Source organism: Tachypleus tridentatus, chromosome 2 (assembly GCF_004210375.1).
Source record: "Tachypleus tridentatus isolate NWPU-2018 chromosome 2, ASM421037v1, whole genome shotgun sequence".
Lineage (NCBI taxonomy): Eukaryota > Metazoa > Arthropoda > Merostomata > Xiphosura > Limulidae > Tachypleus > Tachypleus tridentatus.
In genome coordinates, this window is record NC_134826.1 from 83,829,741 (window position 1) to 83,842,665 (window position 12,925).

The 12,925-nt window shown below is 34.7% G+C and overlaps 1 protein-coding gene across 5 annotated transcripts in view; it reads left to right on the plus strand.

Annotated features, from left to right (window-relative positions):
* Window positions 1-12,597, plus strand: part of LOC143244392 (polyunsaturated fatty acid lipoxygenase ALOX15B-like) — a 55,222-nt gene extending 42,625 nt beyond the window's left edge. For 3 of the 5 annotated variants that reach the window (XM_076488969.1, XM_076488971.1, XM_076488967.1), the window contains 6 exons: window positions 3,484-3,544; window positions 4,248-4,353; window positions 5,996-6,135; window positions 7,909-8,085; window positions 9,728-9,882; window positions 11,107-12,597. In XM_076488969.1, the coding sequence (XP_076345084.1) occupies window positions 3,484-3,544; window positions 4,248-4,353; window positions 5,996-6,135; window positions 7,909-8,085; window positions 9,728-9,882; window positions 11,107-11,221 (754 nt within the window). In that variant the 3' untranslated portion in view covers window positions 11,222-12,597. The remainder of the gene's footprint in view (window positions 1-3,483; window positions 3,545-4,247; window positions 4,354-5,995; window positions 6,136-7,908; window positions 8,086-9,727; window positions 9,883-11,106) is intronic. The other 2 variants (XM_076488968.1, XM_076488970.1) reach the window with 2 other exon arrangements.
* The last annotated feature ends 328 nt before the right edge of the window (window positions 12,598-12,925 follow it).

Sequence of the window (12,925 nt, forward strand, 5' to 3'; positions counted from 1 at the left end):
TCATAAGAATGTTTAGAATAATTAGGAAACATCACAGTGTTAGCAATGAATTAATTGCTAAGGAAACCTGTTGTATAGTCTCATATTATCTCTGATGACCCAAGTATATTTACGTGACGTGTAGCTCATGACAGAAAAAAATTGCCAAAATTTATCTTTAAACTGTTATCAACTGAAACTAGTTGGAATCTCGTTAAATCACGTTTTTCAGGTATTTGTTGTTGATTAATCGTAAGTCGTACAATGTAGGGATATACGACTTCTGAAGAGTATACAATACAGAGGAGTGAAGTATCGTTTTGATTATGAACAATTAAATCCGAAGACATACAGAACTTTGGTGGATGCAGACTGTAAAATAAACGGATCGTAATGCTAACATTTCAATCGGTTTGAATCTCACTGTAAGTGATTGACATACGTTTTGAGTCTACAAAGAAGACAAACCGAAACTCTGAGTTACCTTTAATTATTTAATTTTAAGACAAGTGAGTGATCCATTGGTGTTAAAGTTAAGTAGTTGTTACAACCAAAAATATTAAAATTAAGTAACACTAAATAGTTGTTAAAGCCAATAGTGTTAAAACTAAGTGAAAGTAAATAGTTATTGCAGCCAGTAGTGTTAAAACGAAATAGTTGTTACAACCAATTGTGTTAAATTAAGTAGTTTTTACAACCAATGGTATTAAAACGAAATAGTGCTTACAACCGATACTGTTAAATGTATAATATTAATTATAAAACTGAAAAGTCGTTACAACCAATAGTGTTAAAACCGTGTAGTTTTTACAACCAACAGTATTAAAACTAAGTAGTTGCTATAGCTAGTTCTGTTAAAACCAAGAATTTTAAAGTTAAGCTGTTGTGACAGAATGGTGCCATTCCAAAGTTCCTGGTACCTTTTAAAAGAGGAATGTTAGAATCTTTCCAATTTTCGAGCATCGGAAGTGTGTTAATAATTAATTATATACATTAAACCAGATGGCGCTATTCATTTGTGTTTTTATTCATTAACAAACGTAATAATGTTGCTCCAAAGATTCAATTTTTATTATACAAAAACTCCTAAGTATTTCAACTATGTTAGAACTGTATAGAAACAATTAAAGTAAGTGCCGCCTTTTCAGTGTCACGCGAAGTTTGTCAGACACGTGAACGTTTCGAAGCTTCTCTCTTACCGCGTGTTGTTTTGTAAATGCACGTTTTATTTCATGTTTCCATGTTTTATGTAGTGTTAATAGAAAGGTTGTGCAAATTCAAAAATATTAGAGAGAAGAAATCAAAATGAAAATAAACTATAATGTAATACTTCGTATACGTTTTTATCGTCCCTGAAATTCCCCAAGGTGTAACGTAGCACCTTTACCCATAGATCCCCAGTACGTAATCCACTAAATTTATTATCTAACATTACCTAATTATTTGAAGAGCTTATCCCTACAGGGACGCTCTAAATTATACTGTTATGTTGAGGTTCACAAGATGAAAATTAACCATCTAAATATTTATGTGTGGGACGAGGTTTGCGTGACGTCGTACGATTGCACTTACTCTAATTGGTTTTGAGTTTACTAATACAATCCAATATCTCTTAAAATAGAAAAACTACTACACTTCACTCTTCCATATTAAGCAAATAATATATCTTCATTGGGTTAAATATTTTAAGAATTTATTTTGCAGGTTTTGTCAATTTATTTACTGGATGCCCTTGAACATAAACTCAAAATAATTTATCTTAGGGAAACGTTACGAAACGCAATTACATCTGAATACTCATATAGTAATATGTATACCTTTTTATCAAAAGTGGCTAGACGTAGCCTAGTATTAACGTATTGGGCTGCGGAGCGTAGCTCCAGGGTTCGATGCATGATACCACTGCACTTTTTACACAGTTTTCCGCCATGGACGCGTTATAAACGTAACAGTTAATAATAATTTTCGGTTAAAAGAGTCAAACGAGGCCGTTGTAGCCGTTGTTGTTGATGACTGGCTACCTTCCATATGGTCAGTAATTCGATTGATTGATTGTCTGGAATTACTCACAAAGCTACACAATGGGCTACCTGTGCTTTGCCCACGACGAGTATCAAAACACGGTTTCTAGTTATCTTGTTCAGAGTAATATTAGTCAAACTATCAGTAAAAAGAATGTTCAGTATAATGTTAGTCAGACTATCAGTAGGTACAATGTTCGGTGTAATATTGTTAGTCAGATTATCAGAAGGAAAAATGTTCGATGTAATATTATTAGTCAGACTATCAGTAGAAAGAATGTTCAGTATAATATTAGACAGACTATCAGCAGGAAGAATGTTCGGTGTAATACTGTTAATCAGACTATCGGTAGAAAGAGTGTTCAGTGTAATTATGTTAGTCAGACTATCAGTAGAGTGTTCGGTGTAATATTGTTAGTCAGACTATCAGTAGAAAGAGTGTTCGGTGTAATGTTAGTCAGACTACCAGTACGAAGAATGTTCAGTCTAATAGACAGACTCAGTAGGAAGAATGTTCGGTGTAATATTAGTCAGACTATCAGTAGAAAGAATGTTCAGTGTAATATTATTAGTCAGACTATCCGTGGAAAGAATTTACAGTGTAATATTGTTTCTTCACCAACAGAAGAGAATTTTTTCTCAGGGTTTTCAGGCAGAGCTACAAACTGACAGATGAAAGGACGGGACGAGCAGCTGGTGAACAGTTCTCATCTCAAACTGTTAAGTTAGCTTGCTTCTCACCTCAAACTGTTAAGTTAGCTTGCTTCTCACCTCAAACTGTTAAGTTAGCTTGCTTCTCACCTCAAACTGTTAAGTTAGCTTGTTTCTCACCTCAAACTGTTAAGTTAGCTTGCTCAAAGAATTGTACGTCTTTATTCTAGAGCAAAGCCACATTGAACCATGTACTGAGTCCAAAGCGGGGAACCAAACCCTGAATTTTAGCAATGTAAGCCCGTAAACTTATTAGTGTCCCACCGGAGGACAGATATTCCTATCTTACTATATTAACAGTAGGTTTTAACCTTCACTCCTATGAAACCCCAAACAGTCAATCAACCATCCGTACAGCGCACCTGAAGCTAAAAATGCAGAGCGCGTTTCCGTGACAAAGCGCCGCGAACCGTGAATTGAGCTCTTGTACACACAGTCCCGACCACAAGACCAATCCTGACTTGCAAAGCGAAGTCAATTAGTGGAGAAGCACAATCTTTTAAGACCGACAGACAGTCATATTATGTTGTAACTTGTGTGTATCAGAAAAACGTAGTTGGTAACTACAGCTTGTTTATTAATCTTCCTAAACAAACAAATGAACGAAACTGTTTTCTGTGAACTATCTAAAAGCAACTGTCAAGTGTTATCATATTTTCTTACGCTTTCGGTAATAACCCATTAATTAAAGTACTTTTAAGTGGATAACCGCTGTTCTTGAACTCAAGTGTTTTATTACACGCATGTTTCTTATGACAAACATCTTCTGTAGGATCAGAAACTGGAGGATGGATCGCAATGGTATCCTTCCGAACGAGCTGAAATCAAGAGGTGTAAGTTATCATCAAACCAGAAGTTTGTAATTTTGTTCCCGATATATTATACCAGAAATTTCTTCCTTTTAAATAAACAGCATATATTCAAACATATTCAAATTATTTGTAGTGATTTTAGTTTCTTTATATATTCATCTTTTTTGTTGTTCCTGTTGTTTTTCTTGGCAAAACCATATATATATATATTGTAAATATTGCTTCTAATAACAACCCATAATACCGATGTTATAATTAGCGTCAGAATACTACTATCTGTACGTACCATTAGTGTCATTGTTGGTCCTGTAAATAGTATTCATCATAATTATTAACTATCTGTATGTACCATTAGTATCGAGGTTGGTCCTGTATATGGTATATAATATAATTATTAACTATCTGTATGTACCATTAGTGTCGAGTTTGGTCTTGTATATAACATAATTATTAACTATCTGTATGTACCATTAGTGTCGAGTTTGGTCTTGTATATAACATAATTATTAACTATCTGTATGTACCATTAGTGTCGAGTTTGGTCCTTTAAATAGTATACATCATAACTATTAACTATCTGTATGTACCATTAATATCGAGGTTGGTCTTGTATATAGTATATAACATAATTATTAACTATCTATATGTACCATTAGTGTCGAGGTAGGTCTCGTAAATAGTATACAACATGACGGTTAACTATCTGTTTGTACATATCTCTTAGGTAAACCAGCCCGACATCCTGCCAAACTATCCATATAGAGATGATGCCCTAGCAATCTATCATGCGATTCACAGATATGTATCCAAAATCGTAAATTACTACTATGGTAAGTCGTATTCTCATGTTCGGTCCTGATAAAATCTCTAAACCTGCTATTGTCAACTTGTCTCTTTATACTAAGAATATATCTAACAAACGGTTTACGGTGTAAGCCAGTACCAACTCCTTGTGGACCTAATTTTAAAATGTGAAATTGTTTAATCAAAACGTAAGTACGATTTTCTACATGACAAATAAATAGAGGTCCCGATAAACATGATTTCGTTTGTTTGGATTTCCCAGAAAAGTTACGCCAGGGCGTCCTGCGCTAGCTGACTGTAGTGTAGCAGCGTACGATTAAGTAGAAGGCAGGGCTAGTAATCCGAGGGATCCCACTATTCGTTGGTAAAAGAGTAGCCCAGAGTTGGCGGTGGGTGGTGATGACTAGCTGCCTTCCCTCTAGTCTTACACTGCTAAATTAGGGACGGCTAGCACAGATAGCCCTCGAGTAGCTTTGTGCGAAATTCCAAAAAACAAACAAAAAAAAACAACAAACAAACATCACCACCTACTGTCAACTCTTGGGCTACTCTTTTACCAACGAACAACGCCTCCATGGCTGAGAGAACGAGTCCTTTTGGTAGAATGACGATCGAACACGCGAGTCATAGAATGCGATGCGAGCTCCTAACTACCTGGCTATTAACACAGAAACGACAATTCGTTCGTAGTTAAAAACTAAGTTAAACAATGGGCTATCTACTATGCATACAACGGGTATCGAACCCAAATTTTTATCTCTATAAGCCCACGGACTTATTTTTCAAATAGCGAGGAACAGAAAATAAAATAAATAATTTATTGGTTTAACAAAGTAAAACCCCCGATCTTCAGATTGTGAATCATACGCCCTAACTACCTTTAAAACTGGACTGAAACAGTGTATCATAAGTATTAAGAATATAATATTTCCTTACCGATCGGGCAAGTGTCCACCGAAATTTCGACAGGCCATATAAACAAATGAACGAAAATGTCTAACATAAATTAAAATGAGATCTGAGTGTGCGTGTAGTTTTCTTATAGCAAGGCCACGTCAGGCTATCTATTGTGTCCACCGAGGGGAATCGATCCCCTTAGTTTAGCGTTGTAAATCCGATGACTTTCCGCTGTTCCACCGACGGAAACTTTGATTCTGAAATTCCTCTCTCTTTTTCTTTTCGTTTTAACAGCATTTAAAAAAAAACATTTTACCTTAAAACTGTAACTGTTTTTCAGTCCACAAGAAAAATATTTAATTACTGAATTATTCATTTTGTTTGTTTCAGTATCCTGGATGTTCTTTTATTTATTTTGTGTGGGTCCCGGGTTGTTATGGTGCTCGACTCATAATCTGAGGGTTACTGGTTCGAATCCCCGTCCCACCAAACATGCTCAGCCTCTTTATAACATGATGGTCAATCCCACTATTTGTGGGTAAAAGAGTAGTCCAAGAGTTGGCGGTAGGTGATGACGACTAGCTACCTTCCTTCTAATCTTACACTGCTAAATTATGGACGGCCCAGCACAGATAGCCCTCATGTAGCTTTGCACGAAATTCAAAACAGACAAATTTATTGTGTGACCCATTTTGTGTTATTGGTGTACTAATGTTTATTCCTTTGAACAACACTATAACACTCTCTGATATCTTTCTCACATATCTTAAGAAAGATATCAGTACTACTTATTTATCGTCTTGTGCATCCTGACCTCAGATACACCTGCAAAAATACAGCAGGACAGTGAACTCCGGCAGTGGAGAGCAGAACTCGTTAAAGACAGAAAGAATGGGGGAATAGGACTTCTGGTAATTATACTGTGTTCATCTTGGTTGTTTGTTTGTTTAGCATATCGATTTATTTCTTTAGAATTAAGCATAAAGCTTGTTTGTTTGTTTTTGAATTTCGCACAAAGCGACACGAGGACTATCTGTGCTGGCTGTCCCTAATTAAGCAGTGTAAGACCAGAGGGAAAGCAGCTAGTCATCACCACCCACCGCCAACTCTTGGGCTACTCTTTTACCAACGAGTAGTGAGATTGACCGTCACATTATAACGCCCCCACGGCTGAAAGGGCGAGCATGTTTGGTGCGATGGGGATGCGAACCCGCGACCCTCAGATTACGAGTCGCACGCCTTAACACGCTTGGCCATGCCGGGCCTGCATAAAGCTACACAATGGGCTATCGGCGTTCTGCCCACCACGGTTTTCGAAACCCGGTTTATAGCCGTGTGAATCCGGAGACGTACTGGGGGTGCTTCGTCTTGATTGGTTCTACTGTTGTTTTCCTGTAAAGTAAATGAATAGTTATCTTTTAGGAATAAGAAATTAACCGACAGGTGCGAGCATGTAACTGAATATTGAGAGGACCAATATAGAATCAATATGAACTTTTCTCCCTCACATCAGGTTTGAGTAACTTTTGCATTATGGCTGTTGATCTAAGAACTTCGTGACATGTTATAAATAATTAAAAGGTGATTATCTTCGGTCTACCGGAATAATGTTACTATTGACAACTTTATCCTTTACTTGTTTTATGTTTTTGAATTTCGCGCAAAACTGCGCGAGGACTTTCGGCTCTAGTTTTTCCGAATTTTGAAGAGATAAACTGTAGGGAAGCAACTAATAAACACTACCAACTCTACCAACGAACGATAGGATCTCCTGTCACATTATAACGCCCTCGCAGCTAAAAGAATGAGTATGCTTGAGGACGGAATTCGAACCTGCGACCCTCAGGTTGCGAGTAGAGTGTCTTAATCGTCACGCCATACCAGGCAAATATCTATTACTTTATTTTCAAATAGGCCCGGTATGACCAGGTGGTTAGAACGTTCGAATCCCCTTCAGATGAAACATGCTCGCCCTTTCAGTATTGGGAACGTTAAAAAGTGACAGTCAATCCCACTATTCATTTGTAAAAGAGTAGCCCAAGAGATAGTGGCGAGTGTTGATGACTAGCTACCTTTCCTTTAGTCTTACACAACTATATTAGGGACAACTGGTACAGATAGCCCTCGCGAAGATTTGAGCGAAATAAAAACAAACAAACATTATTTTAAAATAAGTTGTGCAAAAGTGTTTGGCTTATAATCTTAATGTATAATAATTTTAATGTTCTTTAATGTGATGAATACACATTTTGGTCTACTTAATCAATAAACATCTAAAATGCATTTTATGAAAATTTTGTATTCCATCTTTCCACTGTTAACATTTATTAGTACATCTAAAAGCAATTCAATTATTACTGTAAATCTGTGTTACATTAGTGTTAGCTGTTTTGATGGTCAAGAAACTGGTAAACTTGGGGTGATAAAAATGTTATAAAAAATACCCACGGTAGTATAAAAAAAGAGGAAGGAAAAAATTCTGATTAATATCCTACAGTTCTCCAAGGTAACAGCACTAGATTATCGGACTTACAACACTAAAATCCGGGGTTCGGATCCCGCGACAGACACATCTCAATATGGTTTTGTTTTAATACAAGCAAATAGCTTTTATGATAAAAATAGTTATAATCTCTACAATTACTTCATCACTGTGATTATGTACACACACATATATATATTAGGGCGTTCCAGGGCGATTTGGAATGTTTAGGACCGTGGAGGAGGTGGTGGACACCATGACAGTGATAATCTCAACATGCAGTGTAGGACATTCCGCAGCCAATTTTCAGCAATATGAAGAATACAGTTTTCCTCCAAATTATCCAGGCATGTTAGTTGGTGAAATACCTCATGATAAGGTAAACTGACTTGTTGGTTTATGTGGATCCATAAAGATCTCAAATTTGTTACATAGAAATTATATTCAATATCTAATAAAACTACTTTATTTTCAAAATATATCAATATACTTGGCGTTGAAATGTACTTTATAAGTCAAATTGTAATATCATAAGTTTTTATTTCATAAGTTCGAAAGAAAATATTCAAATAAATTCCCACTCTTCACTTCTTCATATCACGTGACACGATTTTTTGTTCCGAATGGCCCATTTTAGGTATCGTTTATACTCCATTTATGATGTCCTGACTCTGACATAAATTGTCCATTTATAAGTTAAATATTACTAAGTTTACTAAAAGCTTCTATACTTCGTGAAAATACAACTCACTAAGTTAAAAGTTATGGTGTATGTAGTTTTCGTAGTTGAAGGTGGTTACAATGTTGGTGAAAATGACTAAGCCCGTATAGAAGGCGTTACCCAGTCATGCTTCTTGTCGAAATACCTCCGTGGTAAGTTTCATTCAAAGTTGCGTGATCGTATTTCAGATCGTACTTGGTTATACACTGAAGGTGTCAAAGAACTTTGAACATATTCCAAATGGATGGTTGTTTCGTTTTGTTTTGTTTCCTCTATGACATATAAAGTAGTGGTATACGATCATTAATTGTAATATCTGATTTGAAATGTTAAAATACGTTCACAATACTTAAAGTCATTTTAAATACATTATCATTGTTACTGACGACAATAGTTTAAAATGAAAAGAAATGGAATATCGATCAGATACGAAAAATATTTATTTCCTTATGATGTATGAATAATCTTGAATCTTGTAAACTGTATGTCAGGCCTTAAAATTCATATTTCTTACAGTTTTTTACAATATAATATTATAAATATCAAAGCATCTGAGAAATATTTTTGTTCTGAATTTATTTCACCATCACGATATTTGCTTTCATTTCAGATAAAACAATAACTGAAATTTAAATACTGTGTTGACATGACGTATCTCTTGAGTTCTGTGTGAAAAACAGACACGTTTTATTTACGGAACTTCAAAAATCTCCAGTAATGAGTAATAAAGTTCAGAGTAACCCTAACACTAAAACGTCATTGATGTTTAAGCTCATGACAGAGGTTAAATTTTAATTAAAGTAATCCTGACACTGGTGCGTCATTGTTTTTTTAACCTCGCGATGAAAGTTAAATATCATAGTAACCCTAACATTGATATATCATTGTTGTTTTAGTCTCGTGATAATAGTTAAATTTCATAGCAATCCTAACAATGATTCGTTATTGTTCTTTTAACCTCTTGATGAAGGTTAAATGTCATAGTAACCCTAACATTGATATTTTCATTGTTGTTTTAGCCTCATTATGAAAGTTAAAAATTATAGTAATTCTAACAATGAGTTGTAATCGTAATAGAGGTTAAATGTCATAGTAACCGTAACACTGGTATGTCATCGTTGTTTTAATCTCATTATGAAAGTTAATAATTATGGTTATGTAGCCAAAAACTCGAAATAAAAGAAACAATTTTTTAATATTGTGAAAACCGTAGAAACGTTCTATCAAATTCTCATAAAAATCTAGGGAACTCGAACTATCTGTTTATCTAATGAATATTTTTGTTTTTTTCTTTTCTAAGGTCCCAAGAAATATTGTGTCGTATCTCCCAAACAAGGACGTTACACTTGACACTATGGTGATCACCAAATTGTTGAGTTCTGGTGGTACAAAACCTCTGGGGCATTTTGAGGTGCAGTATCTATTTGACCCTGTCAGTGTCCGAGCAGCAGAAGAGTAAGTATACATTGACAGAGTTACCCACAAGTAATCCAATAAATAAGTGGATATTGTGAGCGATTAGAAATAACTTGGATTAAAGTTACCCAATAAAACAGACATGTTATAGAATCATAGTCTTGGTAATAGAGTGTTTATAAAACAGACATGTTATAGAACCATAGTCTTGGTAATAGAGTGTTTATAGAACAGACATGTTATAGAACCATAGTCTTGGTAATAGAGTGTTTATAAAACAGACATGTTATAGAACCAAAGTCTTAGTAATAGAGTGTTTATAAAACAGACATGTTATAGAAACAAAGTATTAGTAATAGAGTGTTTATAAAAACAGACATGTTATAGAACCAAAGTCTTGGTAATAGAGTGTTTGCAAAACAGTCATGTTATAGAACCAAAGTCTTGGTAATAATAGCGATCGATATTAGACGTAAATTATTAATTTTTTTTAATCGCACTGGTACAATTGAAATGTGAAGCTCGCATCAATATAATAGATTAAGTGATTTCAAGAACTACATGTCTACTCGAACTCAGTAGTTTTTCGTCATCTATGATCTATGATCTTTTGAAACTGGCAGAATTTTCTTTTTCATACATATAAATTGCTGATTAATGGTCGTATTAATATGGTAATATAGTACTCTACCAGGATATTACTCTGGGACATGTTATAGTTTAAGTTGGACAAGACAATCCTCCCCCAACCCACACATAGCTATGAATAAATACCCAGTGATTTCCTTATTTTCGGCCCTCTTAGGGGCGTTCTGCATAGATGACACTTCCAAAACAAAAACCTTATGTCTTAAAGCAGATGTGAGCAATTGACTTCGCTCACCACAAGCTCCCTTTACCAAATTGCCAAGACGAAGCCATAGAAAGAAATGCATCATACTTAACGAATACCATACTGAGAAGTAATATCTAATTGCATACATCCTCAATATGACTGGTGTATTTTTTGCTGGAATGATTGATTTAAAGGAAGTAAAATTCCTATTTTATTTCCAGACATTCTCTATATGTGTGTATTTTGATGACATTCAAGAAGAGATGCATCATATTCAAATCGTTTTCTAACCTGTTATAAAATTAATGTACATTCAATCGGGTAATATAAAGAAAGATCAGTTTTTTTTAGTTTTTCACCAAGAACTTCACGAAAGTTACAAACAAATAATTAACTAAGTTGTTTAAAGAAATATTATGTTTTTTCAGGTTTCGCCAAGAACTTCACGAAATTCATGAACAAATAAACAGAAGATGTGAATCCCAGGATTTTCCTTATCCTTGGTTGGATCCTTCCATTGTGCCTAACTCAATTAGTATTTAGTGTTCCTACACCTGAAATTGGTCTTTAGTAGTTAGTGTTCCTACGCCTGAAAGTAGACATTCGATATATAATACACTTAAGAGAGAAACATGTTGATATTTACGTGCCAAACAATCAACCAATTAAAACTCTTTGTGTTACAAATCCCTGTTGACCCTTTAGTTAACATCAATTTCGTGTACCTGTATATACGTTCTTACCTAAAATAATGAATAAGTTGTATTTCCAAACTCATTCAATCGAACTGGATAAGAAGTACCTTTATATTGAAGTACTGGTCACTCTTTTAGCTTAAGTGTATCAATATTAAGTTAACATTTTTTCGATATGTCTTGAACTTTACCCCCCGATATATTGTTGTGTTTTTAGTATAATATTATAATTCAGAATCATGTAGGCTTAGACGTTTCCAAACTGTGATCTATCAGATTTATGTTGTTATCAGCTGTTTTCCTAAAAATCGACATTTTTATGTCCAAGCTGTTTATTAGTGACGGGAAAAAAGTATATTTTTATTTAATGTTTTTGTTGAGAGTGTGTGTTGTGGTTATTATTTTAATGTGTTATTGTAATTCTTTTAATTAGCTTCAAAGACGAATATAATCGAGATTATAGGTTCTACATTCGTGAAAGAATAAACAGACGTTTTCTTCTTTTTGGTTTATACTCATATAATAATGAATTATGTATTTATGCAGTCTTCGAACACTATTAATTATATGTTGGAAATAAATACAATTTTTTTCTGATTAATTTGGTGTAAATAACACCATATGAACTTTATGTAGATTAGGCTAAAATATTAAAACTTATCATATAAAACCACTAGGAAATGTGTCCGTATTTAATAATGACTTTCTAGTAGTTGCCACATTCCGAAACGTCACAGTCAAAGAAGTGAACAATTTATTTTCGAGACTCTTTAATAAATACACTTTGTTTATGTGTATTTTATTATTATCTGTATTTTCTTCCATTGCGCTCAAAACAAAGGGTTCAAATTATTCAGCTTTTTTTTTAATTTAAAAATATTTTGCAATTTCTCATGTAGTTTTAGAAGAAAAAAAATGTCTAAATAAAATGTAACAGTTTTGGCCAATATATTTCGACAATCAGAGAGCATTTGTTCACTGACTAATGTTCAGACAACTCTATGAGTTATTTTAGTGTGTGTGTGTGTGTTTTCTATCGCGTTTTGGCACCAGTCTTGTTTTCGAAGATTTGTTCGGTTTGTTTTGAATTTCGTGCGAAGCTACACGAGGGCCATCTGCTGTAGCCGTCCCTAATTTTGCAGTGTAAGACTAGAGGGAAAGCACCTTGTCATTACCACCCACCGCCAACTCTTGGCCTACTCTTTTACCAACGAATAGTGGAATTGACCGTAACATTAAAAAGCCCCCACGACTGAAAGGGCGAGCATGTTTGGTGTAACGGGGATTCGAACCCGCGACCCTCGAATTATGAGTCGAGTGCCTTAACCACCTGGCCATGCCGGGTCGTTTTCGAAGATTAACTGGTGTTTTGACTGAAACAGCATTCTTTTTTCATTTTTTCAATTACACTTCACAGCTACTTACATGTCCTTTCTACTCTTATCATTATCACTTTCACACTTGTGACTAATAATATTTTAAAGAAACGCATGCGTGGGTTGTACGTAGCAAGATGACAACTTGAGACTGTCCCCCACCGTTTCACAAAATA